Source organism: Candoia aspera, chromosome 10 (assembly GCF_035149785.1).
Source record: "Candoia aspera isolate rCanAsp1 chromosome 10, rCanAsp1.hap2, whole genome shotgun sequence".
NCBI lineage: Eukaryota > Metazoa > Chordata > Lepidosauria > Squamata > Boidae > Candoia > Candoia aspera.
Window position 1 is genome coordinate 16,527,307 of NC_086162.1, and position 23,792 is coordinate 16,551,098.

General features: G+C 40.1%; 2 protein-coding genes and 1 long non-coding RNA gene across 3 annotated transcripts; 1 reads left to right on the forward strand and 2 right to left on the reverse strand.

Moving 5' to 3' along the window:
• Positions 1-34: 34 nt before the first annotated feature.
• On the reverse strand, positions 35-8,353 carry RPA2 (replication protein A2). The gene is made up of 9 exons (XM_063312269.1): positions 8,170-8,353; positions 7,414-7,505; positions 7,231-7,332; positions 6,344-6,457; positions 5,940-6,014; positions 4,479-4,592; positions 4,053-4,166; positions 2,569-2,663; positions 35-1,262 (listed from the first exon to the last, which is right to left on the reverse strand). Exons 1-9 carry the CDS (start codon positions 8,183-8,185, stop codon positions 1,178-1,180), a joined length of 807 nt encoding a protein of 268 aa, XP_063168339.1. The 5' UTR covers positions 8,186-8,353; the 3' UTR covers positions 35-1,177.
• A 1,534-nt stretch (positions 8,354-9,887) lies between these two features.
• SMPDL3B (sphingomyelin phosphodiesterase acid like 3B) lies at positions 9,888-16,379 on the forward strand. The gene is made up of 8 exons (XM_063312265.1): positions 9,888-10,198; positions 10,987-11,200; positions 11,656-11,753; positions 13,306-13,449; positions 13,665-13,837; positions 14,617-14,797; positions 15,389-15,522; positions 15,963-16,379. The coding sequence occupies exons 1-8, from the start codon at positions 10,138-10,140 to the stop codon at positions 16,356-16,358; spliced, it is 1,401 nt and encodes a 466-aa protein (XP_063168335.1). The 5' UTR covers positions 9,888-10,137; the 3' UTR covers positions 16,359-16,379.
• Positions 10,935-11,658, reverse strand: LOC134503468 (uncharacterized). Its single transcript, XR_010068546.1, has 2 exons — positions 11,313-11,658; positions 10,935-11,220 (listed from the first exon to the last, which is right to left on the reverse strand). It is a non-coding gene; the product is annotated as an uncharacterized LOC134503468 (long non-coding RNA).
• Positions 16,380-23,792: the final 7,413 nt, after the last annotated feature.

Consider the following 23,792-nt stretch of genomic DNA (forward strand, 5'->3'; position numbering starts at 1 on the left):
CTACATTAGAAGTATACAACGTATGAAAAGGAAATGAACATCACAAAGCAAATTTTATTTTTGTTTGACAGTGAAGCCTGATCTAAAGAAACTTTAGTTTAGGTAACAATCACTAGCAGTGTAATGAATCAAGGTTAGAAAAGTTTCGCTGTCCAAGCTTTGCCAACAAGAACTGCCATCCTTCCCATCTACGACCATTAGGAAGATCTAAACTTCAGTGAGAAGCAGTCACACAGAACATGCATCAAAAAAGGCAAAACCGAAAGAAACTCAGTTAACTCTTTGTCACTGAATCCCTCAGATATACCCTCCCCAGGAGTTAAAAAGATGGCATTTTGGTCTTGCAATTCTAACCAAGCTTTTACATTATTCGTTTCACACATTATATTGAGACTAATTACACAAGGATATTTGCAGAACAGCAAGATTTTATTACATTTTTACATATATTAGAAGTCAGCACTGTTATCTTAACTTTCACAAATCTTTACATTCTCAGCCAGTTTGAATATGTAAACTACATTTATGTCCCTGTAGAGTCTTGTGTTATTATCAGTAATTACTCTATGAATAATTAAATCAGATTCCAGCGTACGTGTCAACCCTATTTCTGAATTTAAAATAAAACTTTTAACTTAAGGGTAAATCTTAACCTACTGTTCGTATCTCTTTCAAAAGAATCAATCCCAAAATTAAGAATTACATCGTTTTTGGAATTATAAGGAGGATTTCTGAGTTAGGCAAAAGCCAATATTGTACAAGGCTGCATAATGTAATTATACAATGTTATGGGGGCTTCAGGTGTAGAAAATTGCATAGTATAATAATCAGCCAGAAGAAAATAGAAGCTGAGCAAAATTAAAATATTTTGGTGTTCCAGAGATTTTGTGAACTGCAAAGTATCCTAGATTGAAAATCTAGCTGTGCATAAACTACTGCTATATTAGTAAAAAATATATTTTTTAAAGGATGATTCCGTTTACAGAAAAAGGCACAGAAAGCTGAAAGACAGATTTAAGCCACGGCAAAAGGAACAGCGTGGATGAAGGCATCTGCTGAAGGCGTGTCCCATTCAATCTATGTATCACCATCAATAGTACTTCGAGACCTAAATCAGGGAAAACAGTCTTGGATCTAATAAAACTTTGGACCCAGATTATTATAAATCAATCAGACCTTAGTCAGCATCTGTAGACTTGAAATGCTCATCATCAATAGTGGAATATATATGTCCCTCGCTGCTAAGAAACTCAACAGCTTTCCTGTATGGAAGGAGGGGAAAAAATAAAATTTATTCAGTGAAACTTGAAACTTAAACTTTATTATGGCTAAAGAGCAGTGTGGGACAATGTACATGTTATATACAATATAAAAAGAAAAAAAATCACATGAAGAGGGGAAAACATACAAAACCAATTAGGATAGAGTTAAAACTGCAATAGTAGGTTCTAATAACCAAAATAATTAAAAGTCAAAGCTATAAGAATATATAACAGGCAAACTAATCCTAAATAGTGGTAAAATGGAAAAACATCAAGACAAAACTAGAACCATTATAAAATTACCCTATATAAAAATACTAGGTAACACATAAAACAGAAAAATATCAGTTCATTAATAAGTACATCTAAAAACCCTGGCCAAAACAAAAAGCATGCATGTAAGAAGTAATTAACTATTCCAAAAAAGTTATTACAAAGGTGCTTAGGAAGGAAGGGGGGGAAAAGTCTGAGGGGAAAAAAGTTATTGGTAACATTTTGGAGGAACTTTCCTAATTTTACATACTGTATCGCCACACAAAATTTTGCTACATCATGGTGGAGCTCCTGTCAGACAATAGGAAAGATGAGCAGAAATGCCTTTGATGACCTAGGGATTTCTTTAGTGTATTACCGAAGGGCCACTTGGAATCACTTTACTGCATATATAGTATCTTCCACTACCCATGGCAATTTTTGCTCAATTGCATCCATTCCCCCTTAGAGATAGAAAACTTTGAGGAATTCCTTTAAAAGAAAACAAAAAACAAAAACAGGAATACCCATTTACTGCATTCCTCACATAGATTGAACGTCCTCAGCCTTACTCTGGAGATACCTCAAAACAAATCCAGTGAGGAAGGATGAAAAACTGAAATGGTTAATCTAGCATGAAAACATTCAGGTGGATAAGAAAACAGATTTACTGTAAAAGGCTTACAGTGTTAACATTTTGAGGAGCCACAAAGCAAAGAACCTAATTTTTTTCAACAGAAGGTAAAACAAACACCACCACTAGAGTAGCTCAGAAAACTGAGGCCAGGTGTCCATATAAAGACTGTCCGCAAGATCCTGCAAAGTTCTTTGGAAGTACCAAAAGGGTTAGGAACGTAGAAATTGCTTAATGCGTAAGACCCTGACTGAAGGACAATACAATTCTGAAAACACTTCAGTAGGAAAAGTAAATCTTATCCTAACTGCACCACAGGTGCTGATTTCAGGTTTGAAAGGAATCAACATGACTTCCTTTCAGTATAGGAGTATCAACAGCCCAGAATGTCCAAAGCCTAGGTTCCCAGTCTGTACGTACTTGAGCGTCTGCAGGTTAATACTATGCAACTGAGATTTCAGATCATGAAGACTTATCCCTTCAGTAGTCATGCAGCTTTTAATCAAATTCAGAACCTTCAAAAAGAGTTCAGACAGTTATTCAAATGAAAATACAGAACAGACCTAACAGAAGTTTTTTTAAAAAAATAAATTCATATTACAATTATAGAATAACAATGTTACACCAATACACAAGTTTTACAGAAACTGTTTTCAATTTTCAAGATTGGAAAACTGCAGTGATATAAAAATGAACAGACACTGCAGTCTTTCTTCAGATATAAGGGCCTTCTAAGTTTGTGAAGTCCTTGGTGCTCTCTGAGCCTTGTTGTTTTCTTGCAGACATTTCATTGCCAGACTAGGCAACATCTTCAGTGCAGGAGATGTTGCCTAGTCTGGAAATGAAACATCTGCAAGAAAACAAGGCTCAGAGAGCACCAAGGATTCCACAGTTCAACCCTGAGCTACAAATATTCTCTTCGATTGGTCTTTCTAGGTTTATAAGAGAAAGCACACATACCAGCAGGTCCAGTTTGTATTTCTTTAGAAATCAACTTAATGCCTTTCCGTTCAGAATTTCATTCTTGTGTTTTTTAAAAAAGATTTGGATTTTTATACCATTCTTTCTCCACACAAGTAATAACCACCTTTTAAACTGCTATATTAATTATTGCTGTATATTATTCATTATGTTTAATAGAAAGGGAAAAGTGTCCATCCTTGAACTCTAAAAATAATTGTGATTAGCTAATTTTTAAGAAGTTTATAAATCAAATAGTTTGTTTTCTATATAAGCTCAAGGATGCTCACAGCAAGAAGTGCCTGTCTACAATAAACTGCAGCCAACACACAAAGCTGGAGCAAAATAGGTGTGTGTACAAAAGAGGAAATGTGTTCCATTTTATGCATGAAACAAGCACACTGTGGCTCAGAAGTTCAGCCAGTCTTCCAGATGGCTTACAGTCTGTCTGAACTGAATCCAGAACATTGAGTTTCACTTTGTTTTGACAAGAATCTTGAACTGGGAGGCAGGGAGGGATTATTCTTTCAGCTACTTACTATTACACTGTAGTTTCCCTTTCAACTTCTTAAAAATAGGGTGACTAGATCTGGGCCGCAAAAATCCAGACAGCCATTAGTGGCAGTAAAGTGTGTAAGTTTTCCGGATTTAGTATTGTCTAGATTTATGCGGTCCTATTAATGGCAACTAACAACAACAACAACCTTAAAGGACAAGTTGCTTGTGCCTAGTCTTGGCCTAGATTTCTACCATTGCAATGAAGTTAAATGTCACAAATCCCAAGAATACAGCAGTTTGTGTGCAAAAGCGAAACTAGTGAAAAACAGGTAATAGTATCTGACTCCTTCTGTAGGTGCATGTGGAGAGATGTTTAAGAAGCTTCCTTTCTCCCCGACGAAAAACTCTGCTGGCGTGCCCAGAATTGACCTGGTAACTACACATACCTGGCTCTGGTGTGGTGTAAGACCATGCATTGGCAAGGTATCACTTCCTCCAGCTTTTGATACACTGCTCATCTCAAATACACCGAAGGACTGAGGCATCTTCGTAGATTTGGGCTAAAGGTCAGGAAAAGAAACAGTGGCTTATTATGGTACTCATATACTCGTGTGTGTGTAAAATAAGAAGTTTTGGGAAAGACAAATAATGAGTCAATTCTGAAAGAAAATGCTAGAAATTAGATCCTAGCCAGTTGTAACAACAATGCCATTTGTTAAAGCACTCCACATCTTTCAGTCAATTGTTTGCCCCCTTCTGCAACCTGGAGCCATCCCAATATATAAAGACTGCTTCTTCCAGGATGGCCGGCCAGTTTGCCTAAGTCTATGTGGCTAGGCCAGAAAAGGCTGAATTCATGCTTCTACACATACCATGTTGCTTTTTCTGAGGATCAAGTGTGCGTTGACAACTTCAAGCAGATGTGCAGTAAATTCGTTCATATCCTCTAGGGGCATAATCTTGAATGCAACCAGGCTCTTTTTGTTCTGGAATTTTATAGAAACATTAAACACCCTTGGCCAATCGCTGCCAAAAGATATACTTTTCAAAATAAGTTCCAAACATTCACATTATAGGGAAAAACAAGGCTTTTTGGTATAAATGTACCAGCAAATTCAGTATTTTTTTTTAAACAATGGCTAAGAATATTTTTCTAATAGTGCGCATGATATTATGAAACATTCACTCCTTTTAGCCTCTTTTAAAAATTTAGGTTTTTCTTTTAAGCTGTTATTCCTTCTAAATAGGATTCTAAAGTATTCCAGGAACTCTTTATTATATGATTTTTTCTTTGTCATCTTCAACAATATTTCTAATGAATTTGACATATCTACCTTTAAAAATGTTGTGTTCTATCTCCCCAGAAAGATGTTAGATTTTCTAACTGCTAATGCTGCCAGCAATTTTGATTAATTTGCCTGGTAGCAAAATATGGCCTTTTGACCAGTAATTTCCTAGGTCCCTGCCAGAACTGTATTACTAGATTTTCAGTTTTAGGATGAAACACCTGATTACTGAGTTTAGTAAAATTATGATCTAAGAAACTAAAATCATACTTCGCAATCTAAAACAATAAATTCCTGTATAATACTTACTTTAGAACACTATCTGGATTTTTCAAGGATGACCAATGTCTTTTCTGTAAGACATTATTCTTTTACTTCTAAAAATAATTTTGTTACTTTTACTCACACTTAGTTGAGCTTTTCCTTATTCTTATGCTTAGGAAGTTGCCATCATGAAGTCCACTTCACTACTGTTTGAAATTATTTTTTAAATATATTGTATTTTTCTATAGCTATATTGTGCTCTGGCTCACACAATGTACCAAGCCTTGGTTTGCATAACTGAGGCTGGCTGAATAAATCAGACTGGTCTCCTTCTCAGGCAAACAATAACAGTATGTCGAAAATGACAGAGGAAAAAATATCTTTAATAACTAGTAAATAATTTTGCTAGTAAAATGTAGCCAATTTATCTGTTGAAAAAAGGAAAGTGGCATATCAATTAAACTGTAAACATATTTTTACTTCATTGAAATCACAGAAAAATGTCTTAAATGAAGCACAGTTAGACTGTCAATAGTCATGGAACACAATGTCAAATTAAGCAACAAGGATTTATGCCACAAGAGCACAAACCTACTTGCCATCTAATCTGCATATCTGACAGAGTCAAAGATAAAACAAGAGGATTTTAGACGACAGCACTTAAATGCTTTTGTTTGGGGGAGCTGAAAGATCAAAATTAATTCAATGCTTTTGCTAAAACAGACTTATCCAGCACTATGTGGCAGTTCTCATTTTCAAATGTTTCAGTTCCATGTCTCTTACCTGGAAAGATCGCAGATGACCAGCCACTTTCACATAGGTTCCTGGTGGAACAACCACATTTTCACTGCCCTCCTCCTTGAATAAAAGGGACAATGATTTCTTGGCATTTACCAGCAATGCTTCACAAAGTAATGTGCATCAACCTAGAATGGCAGGACTCTATTATCTTACTTTACCCCAATGGGGAACCAAAGCTAAGTGAAAGCAAATGGCAAACTCTGTAATGTATTACATTTAGAGTGCACATTTCTTCCAAATAGCTGAAGGTAGCATACGTGGTTCTCTCTTTTATTTTCTTATTAGCTCTAAAATGAGTATGGATTTGAACATGGACCTCCTCAGTTCTATAACTGCCACGTCTTACTACCTCTTTTCATCTATATTGAAACTCAAGTGATATTTACATCAGTGTCGACCCACTGCCTCACATCCATTGGGGCCGCAGTCATGTCATCCACTTTGTAGAGAATATTTGTCGGTGCTTTTTCAGCATGCCTGATTATGCCCACAATAATAACCTGCATGAAGAAACAGATGCAAGTCTTAATAAATACATTGTAAGATGGCTTCTCCTACTCATCCTTGTCTTAATTAACCCCACAAATGTATCTAGCATGAATGGATCATAATTTGACACAGAACTAAAACCTTGAAGAGCATTCGGAAACTTCAAATGGTGCAGAATGTGGCTGCACAGATAGTGAACGGTGCCAGTTACTCGGTGCATACAACACCACTATTTTGTGAGCTGCGCTGGCTGCCAGTGTACTTTCGAGTGCAATTCAAGGCGCTGGTTGTCACCTTTAAAGCCCTTCATGGCTTGGGACCAGGTTACCTGAGGGACCATCTTTCTCTGGTTGTTTCTACTCATCTGATCCAGTCTGACAGGATGGGCACGCTCTGGGTCCCGCTTGCCAAGAAATGCCAGTTGGTGGGCCCAGGAGGTGTGCCTTTCTGCCACAGCACCCACCCTACGGAACATTCTTCTTTAGGAGATTAGACCCTGCTTGCATTTTGTAAGGCCCTAAAGACCTGGTTCTGGGCCCCAAGTACGTGAAGGGTCCTATCTCCTGGCTCTGCTAGCAACTATCGATTGTGGTATCTTCCTGGCTGCTGCATATTTTCATTTTTGTATTCATGACTGGAATTATTTTTGAATTCATTTTAATACTGTTTGCCACCCAGAATCACTTGTTGCGATGGGCAGTCATACAAACTGAATAAATAAATTAAATAAATAAATAAATAAATAATAAAATTAATACATAGTAAAAGGGGTTTTGAAACCTACTTGTGAAAGTTCAACTTCACGGACCCTGAAAACGTCATCCACTTGTTCAGCTGAAAATAGTTGTGATACTGTACAGGGAACAATATTCTGTGATCTTGACCTCTGCAAAGAGGAAATTTTTACATAATAATCCTTTTACTGCCACTTTTTCAGAAAATAAACAGAATATATAGAAGTACATACTGATTTCTTTTCACTCTGGGTTGCAGAAGGCGATGTAAATCCTCCAGGTGATTGTGAATAGCTAGTATTGCCATAATTGCTGTCATAACCTCCTGGAAAGATAATAGAAACAACATTAAAAGAAAAAGGTGATAAAGCTCTTTTGCATTTTCCAGTCTCTGAATTTTTCATAATGAGCAATAGTGCATCAAGTAAATAGAAAATATATTCTATATTAGTTTTTTCTTCATTAAATATTAAAATAAAGACCAAAACTAAAAATATAATGGAGCCATGGGGGAGGAGAGGACATGATAGCTGTCATGATGTCCCAAAAATGAGGCAACTTCAGTATTGTGTCAAATGTCATGACCCAATTACAGAATCTCATCATTTACACAATAATGTCATAATGCCCAGTTGCTATGCGTTTTATTTTACATACTAATATTATAATATAATATAATATAATATAATATAATATAATATAATATAATATAATATAATATATTTTATTTTATTTTTATTGTTAGCGGCCTTGGGTCACGTATGTGAGATGGGCGGCTATATACATCGAACAAATAAATAAATAAGTGACGTCATCGTTTTTAATGTAATCGCGGCATCAAATGAAAGAAGAAAAAGGAAAGTTGGAGTACAGCTCCCACGAGGCGCAGCCCTACAGAGTGTGGGTGATGGGAGTTGCTCCCACATTGCCGCCAGACTGGGTAAGGCCTTCCGAGCTCCCGCATACAAGTTCGCGCCCTGCGCCCTCACCGTGACCGAGCCACATGCCGCAGAGATAAGAGGGCCCACGCCTGGAAAGACCTCGGGCTCAGGCTGACTTTCCCCTCAGCGGCTCGCCTTGGCCCTCGCGCGTTTCTTGCAACACGCGCGCAAACACGAGCGCTCGGGATAGGCCTCCTGTTGCCGCTCCCCCGGCTTTTCCCGCCCCCTCCTGTTCTCCCAACCAACCGACTGATGGAGAAACCGAAAGGGGCGGGACCTTTGAGGCGCGGGCCTAGAGAGGTGAGAGATAGAGGCTAGAGTGGCGCATGCAGAGTAGTGTAGTTCCGGAACTACAACTCCCAGAATTCTCAGGCAGTAAACAGAAGAGTTGGTATTTCTGGGAAAGTAGGGAACTTAGTAAATGAACTTGTTTAGCTTTAGCCAATGCGATCTCCTACAGATGTGTAGCCTTCAGCTCCCCAGATCCCTCAGCCAGGACGGATGGGCTTTTCCCTTAAAATAGGAAAGAGGCTGACGTTCTTGTAGCCTGTATTGGCATTCAGATTTCATTTGGGAGATTTCCTTTATTACTGGGAAATATACCCTTCCCTCATGACTAACAATTTCCCTGGCATTTAGCCATGCCACTTTCAGAAAGCGAAAGTATCTGCAAGAGTGCAGTACTTTTCTTTCATAAACGAAGTAATTGAAGGTTTTACACCTTTTTAGATTGATGATTTGCACAAGCTAGAAAGACTCCAATCTTCTGTTTATTTACATGAGGATATGAAGGTTTGTTAATGAGTCTCACTGGCTGAAATAGGTGATTAGAGAAACTCGTTTTTTAAATATAAAATTGGGGAATGACTCAACCTTATTGTCTGTAAAGAAAGATGAGCTGCCATCCACCTACAGAAGTTCCTAGAAATTTCTCCCAGTCCTCCCCAGCTTTCCAGAGACTTCTCTTTTTACCTCAGCCTTGCAAAGGTCTGAAAAGGTAAAAACAGACATGGTTTAGCACCCGATTTTTTAAAATATGCCCCATGGGTATCCTTCCAGATGTGTGGATTACAACTGCAGCTTTCCCTGCCAGCAAGGCCTCTGGTTGCTTTGTTCAAATAAAGGTACAGATGTGCCAGAATGAGTGGACAGCTGCAAGCCAGCACCTGGGAAAAGCCAGAATAAGATGCAACCAAGTTTTAAATTTCAGAAAGACAGTTGTAAATGGCACTTTAGGAAAGCTTTTGGATAAACAAGTAAACTGTTGAACAAGACTTAGAACACCTCCTCCCAACCTGGTTTCCTCCAGCTGTGATGGACTACCGTCCAGCCATGAACTGAATTTATCTGTCCAGTGCCCAACTCAATTTTGAAGGGACAATATACAGCACAAAACCAACGTTTCATGGAATTAATCTGAGCAGCAGCACGTGCAGCTTCTGTCCCAAACCTACATAATGTGGTTATTTATTACTGTTATTTCTAGTATCTCTATTCCAAAATGGCTCTGAGTGGAATAACACAGAATTGTAGCACTTCAGAAACAGAACCTCCGGTGTTTTGATTCAGCAGCCAAGAGATAGGTTTTGTTCCAAACAAGTTAGATCAGTCTGGGCAGCAATATTCTCTGCTTGATGTAGTCTTTGACAGAGAACCTGAACCTTTACCCGCCCCTCCCCACCCACCAAAGCTTATGTGCCTGGAAACAAACTTGATCCACCCTGCTACGTCAGCAAAGAGCTTGTCAAATGACAAAGTCCTTGGCAGTAGATGGAAGGCGGTTGCAAATAATATAAAGCTTGGCCCCTTGACGATATCACTACTTATTTCCTTCAGTTAATGTACCATTTAAAGATTTCCCAAGGATTCTGCTACTTTTGATGCCAAGAGGAGTTCCCCCAGCAGCCTGTGAGTCAAAGATATAGGGGAGGAGAGCAAAAAGTGGGACTGGCTGACTATCTACAGAAGACCTAGAAGATCCTCAGTGCTTGTTGGCCGCTAAACACTTTCATCAAAATGGATTTTTGCAGGGTTCTATTGCTGCTAATGCATTGCAGAAATGTAATTGCCGCTTCAGGTATTTTTCAATTTTTTACTGGGAAAGTTGTCTGAAAGAATGACATGTAGCAATAAGGTTCGGGAGCAACACCTAGGGCTGTAGAGCTGGATGTGGGCCCCACCCTTGGAGCTTCTTCAAGAGTTGCCACTGAATTGTTATTTTTAATATGGCAGAAGAGGAACATAACACGGAAGTAACCATATTCACCGTTTAATTGATTTTCATTTAGCTATATCCCTCCTTCTGGCAGGATCAGATGCAGAGAAACCAGCTAAGTTCTGTGCTGTTGCAACCACCATCCGATTGGCAAAGCTGAACCTTTTAGCATTTATTTGCAAATGTTTATATTTTCTACAATTTTTAATGTTTTAGACTGTCTATGTACCGACTCACTTTGGACATGCTTCTTCATTTTATGGAGCTGATCTATGTCCGTCATTAACTCAGTCATTTGAATTCATTTGAACTGCACATAAATCAAGTCAATTTTAGGTTTGTCCTTGCCCCACCCACTTCTTTACCATAGCACTGCTTAATTTTTGGAGGGCAGCTTAGGCACACCACCACTCAAAAACCAAGACAGAAAAAAGTTGCTTGTCCTTGGTTTAAGACAAGAGAATCAGTAGTTTTGTAGAGTGGGCTTGACAAATGAGGGACAAGCTTGCAATTACACAGGAACAGTCCTAGACATTTTGCTGCCTGAAATAAGCAACATTGGTTCTGGAATACTGGAATTACTGGGGAATAGAAAAACTGAAGCAAATATTGAACAATTCTATTGGTGCATTTTCTGTCTGCTGATGCAGGTTCCTTCTGGCATATCTCAGACCTCCATCTTGACCCACAGTACCAAAAGTCCTCAGATCCCTTGAAGGTGTGCCCATCGGCTGGCACTCAGCCAGTGATCGGTGCAGGAACTTGGGGTGATTACTTATGTGACGCTCCCTGGATTCTTATCAACTCTTCTGTTTATGCCATGAAGAAGATCCTTCCCGATCCAGACTTCATTCTTTGGACTGGGTAAAAAAAGCTTGAGTCCTCTGTATTGTAGTAAACAACAGAAACTTTTATTTAACTGCTTAGCAGCTAACAGTTCAAGGATAACTATTCATTCATTCTCATAATAACTTACTTGGATATCATAATGATTCAGGATTCCCATGCAAATAAGTGAATGTATTAGTACAAAAGGGATAGTTGCATGTTACCTGTGAAGAAGGAAAAAAGCTTTAATGAGCTTGAGACTAAAACAGAGATAATGGACTGGAATATCTACATCTACAGTATATCTCTGTAGCTTGCCATCCCTTTTATCTGACTGCATCTTAGCCTAATCACCTGTTAGCCTAATTTTGATCACAGTTGAGACATAGATTGTACACTTGTTTTATTCTTACATATACTGTATGTAGTTTATCTAGGCTTTTGCTTAATATCTATGGGCTTCACTGGAATGCATTTATGCTGTTTTCTAGAGATGATACTCCTCATGTGCCAGATGAGAAGCTGGGAGATGAAACAGTGTTGGAAATAATAGAAAAGCTAACTAACCTGATCAGACATGTCTTTCCAGGTACAAACTGCTAGAATAAGTGGGCAGTAAAAAGTTAAGGCCTGTGAAAGGCCATGACCAGATGCAACATTTTACATTTTGTATAAAACTTATGATGCAATCAAGCATAAGCCACGCATATTGGAGAAAGCATATAGAAACCAGCACATATGCGGTAGTTTTGTAAAGTTGTTCAATTGTTTTGGGGTGAATTTTTTATTAAGTTGGCATTATTATTATTAAACTGAGATGATGTTTAAAGCATTAAAAATGCTATTTTTTATTTGGTTTTGCTGTCTGCAACCAGCCAAGTAGTAGCAAGGTCTTGGAAAACAGGGAAGATCTGAATATTTCCATATGGTTGCATATAAGTTGGAAAGCCACTCTAATGAAAAAGTTGATTGAAAAAAGTTTACAATAATGAATATGATTATTTTTATCCTATCTGGCTTAAATTTATTAATGTTGTGAACAGAAGCATAATGATTGCTTACTAGTCAGTTCCACATTCCTGGTTAATTAAATTAAGTCATATGTATTTTGTTTTTATATGGTCTTCGTTGCCCTGAAAATAAGATTATATGAGGTTCAAAAAGTTTTCAGTTTCAGAAAGTTAGATGTAAATTGAACTTTGGAAACAAAAGTATCTTGGTCTAAATTAGTACTAAGCAGTAGGGGCAAAATAACCTTCCCCATTCTGCTTTACTCCAAATGTTTTGAGGTGTCAGATTCCAAAATTCCCAGCCATCACAGAGGGGATCAAACTGAGGAAGATTGTAACAGAACATCCTTCTTTGAAGACTACTGAGAACATGTTGCACAAGCAGCAGCAAATATAGACACAATTGTATAAATTCTGCTGTCAGGTTTCTCCAGTAAATCAGTTCCTATTCCAGGATGATGGGAAGGATTTACATAAGCCGATCCATTTCCTTGGGGAAAGAATGTAGCCCTTCCCACTCTCCATAGTGTGACTCAGTTCAGACAGCATGTGAAACCACAGCTATGAGTCCATACAGTAGTTTGCGCTTCCAGATATAGCGTAGGTTCACTATGGTTCAGAATGCTTTTTACTTTGGCTTTCCATCTGCTCAGCTCCAGAAGTCCGTAAAGTTACCATCTGATGAAATAAAAGTTCCTTCTTGGTCAATTTCAGTCCATGGCTCAATCTCCTTGTTTGGTGATTCTCCTGTCTAGAACCACATTTTGTAAATTATCGTAGGCTCAGATGTAAGTTAGGCCAATTGTGGTTGCTCCCTGCCTAGGCATGCCATCTCTGGTGCCCCTCTTCAAATTTTGATCGAGAAAAAGATTTTGGGTCCACGCATGACCAGAAGTTATAATGTAATCTCTTTGCAAACTCTACCATTGTGATTTGTGTGTAAAGATTTATGGCTTATGGCTTAGCATCAGATCAATCTAGGATGGCTAAAACAAACCATGACTTAGTATGATCTGCCTCCCCCTACTGTGGGATATTTATTTCACAGCCACCTTTACTGTGTTCAGGGACAAATCCTCATTCCTCTTGTACCTTTCTCCATCAAGCCATGTTGTTTCCTGCTTCCTTCAGACACTCAGGTCTATCCAGCAATGGGCAACCATGACTTCCACCCCAAAAATCAGCTTCCAGCTGAGGAGAACAGGATCTACAATGTAACAGCAGAACTATGGCGCCCCTGGCTTGGTGAGCCCTCCATACAGACATTCAGAACAGGTATGTGATGGCAGACTGTGTTGTGGCATTTTAGGTTAAATTGGCTTTCAGACATAATACTGAAATGCAGTAGACCCAAAAGAATGCTTCCATCTGATTCTGGGGGCTATAAGAAAATAGAGTTAGCAGCACCATTCAAATGATCCAGTTGACCAAATTAGCTGCTCCCTACCAAACACTTTCTGGACCAAGCTGATCTACTGGCTGTTTTGCAGGTGCTTTCTACAGTCAGTTGCTGCCTAGTCCTGGACCAGCAAGGCGAATAATTGTCCTCAACACAAACCTGTACTATGAAAATAATAATCGGTCCCTGGGTCTGGAGGATCCAGGAGGCCAGTTCCAGTGGCTGCAAACTCTGTTGACCAAAGCGTCAGAAACAGGAGAAAAGGTTTCTTTCAGCTGCCTTATTTTCTTGTTTTAAACAATAGTTCTAACCCATTTTGGGAAAGGAAATTGTAATTAGAAAGTTGTCTCAGCTGAACTGCAAGCACACACTCAGCACTATGGTTATCATCAGATATACCCCTGGAATGTCAACAACATTTCAGTAATGTCATGATTTCAAGAGAGAATCAAAGAATACATATGTAATTAAGTCACAAACCATAGTTTAAGTAAGCCATAATTAGTTGGGTTTACATAAGATGCTAAGGCATAAGCATGGTTTGATTTCTAATGATAAAAAATGGGATAAATATTTTATAAATACATTTTAATAAATAAAATTAAACCACTTTACGACTTAGTGTGGTATATATATGGATCCAGCCAAAGAGAGTAGGAATCATAGACTGTAAGATCTGCAAGGAACCTTGGGGACCATCATGTCCAACTTCCTTGCGCATGTTAGGAGAATGGTTTTTACCAAACCTATTCAGATTGAACCAAACAAGTTGTAGATTAATTGCTTAAAATTTCTATAATGGCAGTTTCGAGTCTAGAACATAAGTTGAGAGACAGGTAATTAACATGCGACTTCAGGGAAGATATTGGGAAAAGCAGAGATTTGGAGCCAGGTCTGGGTCCACCACCAACCCCTGCACCCCAAGGCATGAATCATGCTAGCTGGTGATCATGGGAGGGCACCAGGTTGGGGAAGGTTGGGGAAGGCTATCCCACAGTCCTTAGTATGTCCTTTTTCCCCCCTACCATCCCTTGTCTTTGCAGGTCTATATTATTGGGCATGTTCCTCCTGGCTTCTTTGAGAAGAAACGAGGCAAACCCTGGTTCCGAAAACACTTTAACCAAAGATATACCAAAATCATTCAGAAACATCATGCCGTGATTGCAGCACAATTTTTTGGGCATCACCATACGGATAGCTTTAGAATGTTCTATGATAACACAGGTATGTCCCCCGGAATCCTTTGTACATCTTTCAGTCCATCAGGGTAGTGGGGCAGATGTACTTTACTGGAGGCAGGTATCAGCCCTGGAGCCTGCTGGGACCTTGGCAACTGTCTAAAGATGTCAAGTCTCTGCCAGACCTGGCAGCTGAAAAAAATAGTCATACAGTTTAGCAGCATAGATAAAACAGAATTTCCAGGTACCTTACATTAGAGGCCACCAAAGCCTAGGCAAATAAAACAGTATTTGCCCAGGGATGAGATCTGTGTCGGAATCTACCAGCAACCAGGACATTCCACAAAAGGAGTGCCACAATTGAACGGGTGCATAATTTTCCAAACCCCACCCGTTTAATTTAAGGTGGACGGGGTGCCCCAAAGGTGATTGCAAGTTTCATGCAGGGTCCTTGGCTTATCGGTCAATTGGCCCATTGTTGGGGCTTGAACGCCACTCTTCCAGTCTGCATATCACTTCTTGCTCCATCATGGATTATATTCTGTTATGGTGTGGCACTGTAGTGGACAAAATCCATCAGTCCTCAAGATAAAGTGGATGTCATAAAATTCTTGACGTCATTTGTCTTCTTTTTCAGGTTCCCCAATCAGCATCATGTTTTTAGCTCCAGCAGTTACACCTTGGAAGACAACCTTACCAGGTGTGCACAACGGAGCCAACAACCCTGGCATCCGCGTTTTTACGTACGACCGTGACACTCTGCTGGTGAAGGTAGAAAGAGAATTCCATTTATTTATATTTGTCTCCAAGAGATTATCCAGAGGTGATCCACGAGGTCCATTGAGGGCAAGTTATTTTCCCCACTAGAGACTTCTAGGTGTTCTCTATTGAGTTGGACTGCTGTGATTTGCTTGAGTCCTATCCACAATGGCAGCCTGGGGAGAGGACAGGGGAGATGCTGTAGGGAGCAGAGCAATAGTCATGAGGATGGCTGGGGAATTCTGGGAGTTGAAGTCCACCCATCTTCAAGTGGCCAAGGTTGAGAAACAGTGCCTTAACCACTACACCAAGCTGGTTCTCTAAATGTCTAGTATCTTTTTGCTGCCATCCAGTAGCTGTCTGAATTTTTGCAGCCCAATTCTGGTAGCTTTGACCAGTTTTAACATAGAATTTCCTACTGTTTCTTCCAAATGCTTTCTGTTTCCCTTTAGGATATAGTAACTTACTATTTAAACCTCACCCATGCTAACATGGGAGCTCCAGAGTGGAAGAAAGAGTACAGCTTGACAGAGGCATACCAGATCCCTGATGGTTCTGTTCGCTCCATGCATCTGCTCCTGGAGAAGCTTATGCAGGATCAAGGCCACCTCCAGAAATACTACCAATATAATTCAGTGCAGTACGATCGTACATTCTGTGATGACAGCTGCCAGACAGACCACATCTGTGCTATCAGAGAAGTTGACTTTGCAAGATACAGTCAGTGTGTTAGAGCCAGAAGTGCTGCAGCTGCAACCCCAGTTCTGGACAGTCTCTTATTTTGCTCCACAATGTGTCTCATTACTTTAGGCCTCTGGGGCACCTTGAGCAAGCTGGGCCACAAATAGGACCACATGGATTCCACAGGAGCAAAGAAAAAACATAGAACGTAGTGACAGTCACAGGTGCCGGCATCCTGAGAATTTAGACCATCCATTCCTGATGAATTTCTAAACTGCAAACTGATCTGAACATCATCATCAGACCAAAGAAACAAAGCTATTACTTATTTTGTCTGCATTGTGATTGTGCAAGGTCTCCCAGGGAAAAAAAGCAACACTCAGGTGGCAAAGCCTCTGTTTCAAGAGCACCATTCCTATGATTGCAAGATTCTGCTCCTTGATGGAACAAAATGGGCACTTCCAACTGATGTTGTGACAGAGTAGAGGTTCCTAATGGACTGCCCGAGGGTTTGGACTCCTGCTCTTTAACATCCACATAAAATTGCTGGGAGAGGTCATCTATCAGTTTGGGGTGACCCATCATCAATAAGCTGCTGATACCAATTTTATATCTCCACTCTAGGCTGAGCAGACAACATTATGGAATTCTTGACTTGATACCTGAAGGCTGTAAGTGTCATGAGTACTGATGGCGAGCAGGAGGAGGCCTCTATCCAGGGGGGAAAACGCATGCGTAGTAGTGAGTTGAGCAGCCTTTCAAAGAGACACAGATCAGACCCGCCTTGACTTTTGGGGTTTATCTGTCTGGGTTTTTCCCACGCTTCTTCAGTTTGTTAGGATTCTGTCTTATGTAGCAGTAATAAACACTAGAGACCTACTCCTCGTCTCAGCGTGATTTCTGACTGTTAGGACAGTAAGGGACTGGATTGGGTAGAACAGGCTCAACTCAAAACCTAGTAGAGTTACTATTTGTGCAGTTGTCTTCAGATTCTTAGGAAGTTCTATCTATTAATCTATGGAGTTGCACTTTCCTCTGAAGGAATAGATGTGCATTCCAAACGTTCTCTGTGACTTGTGGCTCCTGATAGAACAACAGGTGAAGGCCATGGCCAGAATAGTGTTTAGTCAGCTTCAGCTGGTCTTCTCTGCCAGTTGTGACCTCTCCTGGGCCAGGAGGCAATAAAGACAGTGACTCTGCACTTATCATCTTCTGGTTAGACTACTGCAATGTGCTTTATTTGGGACTGCCCTTGAAGATGACACAGAAGCTACAGCTGAGGCAGATTGTAGCTGTCTTCTTGTTGACTGATCAGAACTGCTTTAGCAGAATAACAGATTGTGGGAGCCACATTGGTTGCCAGTAGGCTTAAAGGCCCAAATCAAGGTACTAGTTATCACTCTTTATGTCTCAGGTCCTTATTACCTTCATGACTGTCTTCTCCATGTGGAATCTGCTGCTCAAATCATGTTAGTTGAGAGGGAGTGCTTCTCAGGAGAGGTGGGCAGAAGATGTACTTCTTGGTCACACCCCCTTACTCTGGAAAAGCTTTCCCCTTGAAGTCACAGTGGATGTTGCTGAACTCCAAAATCAGTAAATATTAGCAGACATAAACCAAAGCCATATTTAGGATACACAGTAGAATAAGCTAGAAGCCATCATGGTAGCAGATAAATTGCATAAGACAAAGTACTAGCAGGGAAGGGAATAGGAGATAAGGCTATATAAGCGTTACAAACAAGCTCTCTTTGTCCATACTGCTGTCTTGTACAAATTCCCAGAGAAAGAAGTGAAATAGTAATAACCATGTATGATAAAGGACACGGCTTTCCTAAATCAACTGTTTTCCCTGTTTGTCCTTATAAGGTATGCAGGAAAAGGTAACGTAATATGTGTAAACCAACACAATCCATTGACAGTAGACTTTTATCTTCTCCTGTTGACAGCACCCTTTGACTCACAGATTCAATAAAACTTCAAATCCCTCTTTAACTGTTTGGGGTTTACTGCCCTAAATTGGGATTAAGGGGAAGTTTTCCCTACACGGGACCTGTTAACTTTTAGGAAGGAAGTAAAACTGCTCTTTTCCAGAGCCTTTTGTGAGGAGAAGCCCACTTAGATGCACAGCAGCTGTGTAGTATGGTTGATTTTAAGTTGTTGATGGTTATGTTTTTAGAACTGAAAGCCACCTAAAATCCATGGAGTAGATAGCATTCAAAAGTCCACCGTAGCAAACAGATAAATGTGGTTGGGTTGGATTTAGTACGATGTGTGATCTCATCCACTATGTCTGTGGAGCCAGCCATGGGGGCCTAGTTAACAAACCACAATGAAAAAAAGTATATTTAAGTGCACTGGGTGAACATAACTCTAATTCAAATGTTATCTGTGTTTTTTAAAAGGGAATAGGCAATGGAAGAGAAAAGATAGGAGGGAAGATGGGTGGGCAAGGGGAGGTCGCTGTTAGATAACTGTTCTAACAAGAAAACTAATAACATCCAAGTCCATGACTTCAGTGCCTCAGTTGTTTCACTTCCTACTTTATCCCACGTGTGCAAGGCCGTAAAAGGGATATGGTAAGGGAAGAGTTGCAGTCTTTTGTGATACAGAATTTCACCACAACAGGAAGGCAGGCCTTGTACGGAGAAATAAATGTGTACCTTCAAATCTAGTCTTTCTGCCTAGAACATGATACCATGTCCAAGTTTTCACATTCTGGCTTCTTCGGTGTTGGTGTGGTGTGTTGAGCAAATCCAGCTAATTGTCGTCTTACAATAAACAATTATTAAAGAACCCATGGTTTATTATATTGTATGAACCAGTTCAGTTTAGTGTTTGAAGTCTTATTTTTCCTTACAGTGGGCTAAAGCAGACAATCTTCTAACTTCAGCAAAGTAACAAATGAGGACAATTTTCAGCTATTTAACAACAACAACAAAAAAACACACCCCAGTTTGTTGAGTTAATGGAACTTAAGTGGCTTAGGGGAAATAATAAAAACATTAATATTCTACATGGACTATAGAAACCTAACTGGGGCTGATTCGGAATCTTTTAAACTGGACAAAGCCATTTCCTGGCTATTGTTTAATGTTTTTTCAGCTTTTCTCAAGGACAAAGTGGAGGTAAGATAGGATTTCCTGAGACCTGAAGATAGTGTTTAAATATAGGGCAGAAGAAGCTGCTTGGACTTAGGTTCCAGTCACCTTGATTGTTCAACTGAAGAAAAGGATGTAATATAAAAACTGAGAAGTGGGGACGTACCAATGCTGATAAGTAGATAAACAAACAATCAGCCCTTAATTCAGTTCTGCTAACTTATGTGGGAACTACAATGGTGCTTAGAAGTTTGTGAACCCTTTTGAATTTCTAGTATTTCTGCATAAATATGACCTAAAACATGATCTGTTCTCCACAGAAAACCCCAGAATTGCAGCACAGTTCTGTGCATATTTTCCAAGAACTGATTAACTCTAGCTAGTATGTATGCAAAGGAGTTAAGCCTTGAATGGATTTAAGTTGGGCTTTTGATTGCTGATAAAAAGGAAAACAGTTGGAGGAGTGAACTTTTAATTCTAATACGTGTCAAGTTGCTTAAGAATTCAGAATGCAGAAGTGGGAAGCAATGAGAGAAACTCATGACAGCCATTGGTCTTGCAACAGTTACTCAACCGATGAAAAAGGGAATAAATATACCACAGTGCATGGGAAAGCATTTAGCTAAGAGGCCTGGAATTGACCTTACCCAGCATTTATTAATTAATTTGCTTTGCTGGGATCCCACACTTATTTATTTATATTTCATATTTTGTCACCGCCCACCTCACTAAGAGCACCTCTGGGCAGTTTACAATAACATTAAAATAACTACAAATTAAAATACAATGAAAACAAAATTCGTCATAAAAATATAAATATAAAATCCAAGATGGCAAACCCAAAGATCTTAATTTAAATACGTATAATTCCCCAGGGCCTCTTCAAGGCGCTAACCACCCCCACGATTGATTACCATCCCCGCCCCAAGTGAGATGGCAGAGCCAGGTCTTCACTCTCATAAATGCCTATTCTTAACAGGTAAGGAGAGCATGGAATATAAAAATCAGCTGTAATGTGATTATGCTTCTGGGAAATCCGCAGGGCCGCTTTCTCCTTTATGATGTTAGGTAGGAAACAAACAGGCTGTTTCTTTATGAGATTTAGAGGCTGCCAGATTCCAGAATGACTTAATGCTAAAAAATAGAAAGTAATGCAAAGAAAATCCTATGCATCGAAACACACACATTCTGTATAACAGAAAACACAGCTGATGGGCTCTACAAGCACCCTGCCCCAAGGCTTGGGAGATCAGCAAAGGTTTTAAAGACTTCTAGAACATCATCAGGGTGGAAGATGGTTCCTTCACCAAATGCCCTGCAACCCCATAGATGTACGCTTGATGCATACAAGCGATTCAGATGTCCAGTGTTCAAGAGTGGGAAACATAACTAGATGTTAGTGAACCACAACTCCCAGATCGTTCACCACTGATCACTGCATTGGGTTACCTGTGTTAAGGCTGCTGGAAGTTATAATCCAGTAACATCTGGAAGGGTCTCTCTCCAATTTTGGCAAAGGACTTGTCCTCTGAGCGTGGTTGTTTGCTTGCGGACAACCATTTGTTTTATTTATTTATATTTCAAATTTAGTCACCGCCCATGTCACTCAAAGAGCAACTCTGGGCGGTTTACAATAAAACAAGAATAAATATTAGTTAAAATACGACACAGCCATGATGTTACCTAGTTGGGTAATGAAGCCTCTGCAAGCAAACAACCAGGCTCAGAGACCATCAAGAGCTCCAGAGTTTAACCCTCAGCTCCAGATATTCCCTTCTATGAGAGAGCTTGTCATTGACAAGAGTATGTTGATCGCCTTGGATCTCTCTGGACTAGGTAACACCAAAAACACACCTAGAAATAAGAGAGGTGAAATGATCAAAATGGTAGACTGGGTTCAAATCCCCCCTCCAAGTAAATTGGGTGACTATGGGCCAGTCCTTCAGCAAAGGATCGTTACCTTGTCGTGGTGCTGGAGCTTGAGCACCTCAATGATGCCATGAGCTAAACCGTGAAGGGCCACCCAAGACGGGAAGGTCATGACAGAGAGGTCAGACTAAATGCGATCCCTGGGGAAGGTAATGGCAACCCACCTCAGTATTCTTGCCATGAAAACTAAATGGATCAGTACAACCAGAGATATGTCGGTATACCATCGGAAGATGAGACCCCCAGGTCGGAAGATGGTCAAAATGCTACTGGGGAGGAACAGAGGATGAGCTCAACTAGCCCCAGACGTGATGACGCAGCTAGCTCAAAGCCGAAAGGACGGCTAGTGGCCGACGGTGCTGGTGGTGAACGGCGAATCCGATGTTCTAAGGATCAACACACCATCGGAACCTGGAATGTAAGATCTATGAGCCAGGGCAAATTGGATGTGGTTATTGGTGAGATGTCAAGATTAAAGATAGACATTCTGGGCGTCAGTGAACTGAAATGGACTGGAATGGGCCACTTCACATCAAATGACCACCAGATCTACTACTGCGGACAAGAGGACCACAGAAGAAATGGAGTAGCCTTCATAATTAATAGTAAAGTGGCTAAAGCAGTGCTTGGATACAACCCAAAAAACGACAGAATGATCTCAATTTGAATTCAGGGCAAGCCATCTAACATCACAGTGATCCAAATATACGCCCCAACCACAAATGCTGAAGAAGCTGAAGTAGAGCAGTTCTATGAGGATCTGCAGCACCTACTGGACAACACGCCTAAAAGAGATGTTATTTTCATCACAGGAGACTGGAATGCTAAGGTGGGCAGTCAAATGACACCTCGAATTACAGGTAAGTATGGCCTAGGAGAACAAAATGAAGCAGGACACAGGCTGATAGAATTTTGCCAAGACAATTCACTCTGCATAACAAACACTCTCTTCCAACAACCTAAGAGACGGCTTTATACATGGACTTCACCAGATGGACAACACCGAAATCAGATTGATTACATCCTTTGCAGCCAAAGGTGGCGGACATCTGTACAGTCGGTAAAAACAAGGCCTGGAGCTGACTGTAGTTCAGATCACGAACTTCTTCTTGCACAATTTAGGATCAGACTAAAGAGATTAGGGAAGACCCACAGATCAGCTAGATATGAGCTCACTAATATTCCTAAGGAATATGCAGTGGAGGTGAAGAATAGATTTAAGGGACTGGACTTAGTAGATAGGGTCCCGGAAGAACTCTGGACAGAAGTTGGCAGCATTGTTCAGGAGGCGGCAATAAAACACATCCCAAAGAAAGAGAAAACCAAGAAGGCAAAATGGCTGTCTGCTGAGACACTAGAAGTAGCCCAAGAAAGAAGGAAAGCAAAAGGCAACAGTGATAGGGGGAGATATGCCCAATTAAATGCAAAATTCCAGAGGTTAGCCAGAAGAGATAAGGAATTATTTTTAAACAAGCAATGCGCAGAAGTGGAAGAAGACAATAGAATAGGAAGGACAAGAGACCTCTTCCAGAAAATTAGAAACATTGGAGGTAAATTCCAGGCAAAAATGGGTATGATCAAAAACAAAGATGGCAAGGACCTAACAGAAGAAGAAGAGATCAAGAAAAGGTGGCAAGAATATACAGAAGACCTGTATAGGAAGGATAACAATATCGGGGATAGCTTTGACGGTGTGGTCAGTGAGCTAGAGCCAGACATCCTGAAGAGTGAGGTTGAGTGGGCCTTAAGAAGCATTGCTAATAACAAGGCAACAGGAGATGACGGCATCCCAGCTGAACTGTTCAAAATCTTGCAAGATGATGCTGTCAAGGTAATGCATGCTATATGCCAGCAAATTTGGAAAACACAAGAATGGCCATCAGACTGGAAAAAATCAACTTATATCCCCATACCAAAAAAGGGAAACACTAAAGAATGTTCAAACTATCGAACAGTGGCACTCATTTCACATGCCAGTAAGGTAATGCTCAAGATCCTGCAAGGTAGACTTCAGCAATTCATGGAGCGAGAATTGCCAGATGTACAAGCTGGGTTTAGAAAAGGCAGAGGAACTAGAGACCAAATTGCCAATATCCGCTGGATAATGGAAAAAGCCAGGGAGTTTCAGAAAAACATCTATTTCTGTTTTATTGACTATTCTAAAGCCTTTGACTGTGTGGACCATAACAAATTGTGGCAAGTTCTTAGTGGTATGGGGATACCAAGTCATCTTGTATGCCTCCTGAAGAATCTGTATAACGACCAAGTAGCAACAGTAAGAACAGACCACGGAACAACAGACTGGTTTAAGATTGGGAAAGGAGTACGGCAGGGCTGTATACTCTCACCCTACCTATTCAACTTGTATGCAGAACACATCATGCGACAAGCTGGGCTTGAGGAATCCAAGGCTGGAGTTAAAATCTCTGGAAGAAACATTAACAATCTCAGATATGCAGATGATACCACTTTGATGGCTGAAAGTGAAGAGGAACTGAGGAGCCTTATGATGAAGGTGAAAGAAGAAAGTGCAAAAGCTGGCTTGCAGCTAAACCTCAAAAAAACCAAGATTAT

Excerpts from the sequence above, each read along its gene's own strand:
- RPA2 (XM_063312269.1), bottom strand. Across the intron at positions 7,333-7,413 it reads CCCAGAGTGAAAAGAAATCA|AGGTCAAGATCACAGAATAT; the intron begins GTATGTACTTCT and ends TCCTCTTTGCAG. Across the intron at positions 2,664-4,052 it reads TTACACCACACCAGAGCCAG|GTTCTGAATTTGATTAAAAG; the intron begins GTATGTGTAGTT and ends CTCTTTTTGAAG.
- SMPDL3B (XM_063312265.1), top strand. The coding sequence starts at position 10,138 with ATGGATTTTTGCAGGGTTCTATTGCTGCTAATGCATTGCAGAAATGTA. Across the intron at positions 11,754-13,305 it reads GATCAGACATGTCTTTCCAG|ACACTCAGGTCTATCCAGCA; the intron begins GTACAAACTGCT and ends TGCTTCCTTCAG. Across the intron at positions 13,450-13,664 it reads CATACAGACATTCAGAACAG|GTGCTTTCTACAGTCAGTTG; the intron begins GTATGTGATGGC and ends GCTGTTTTGCAG.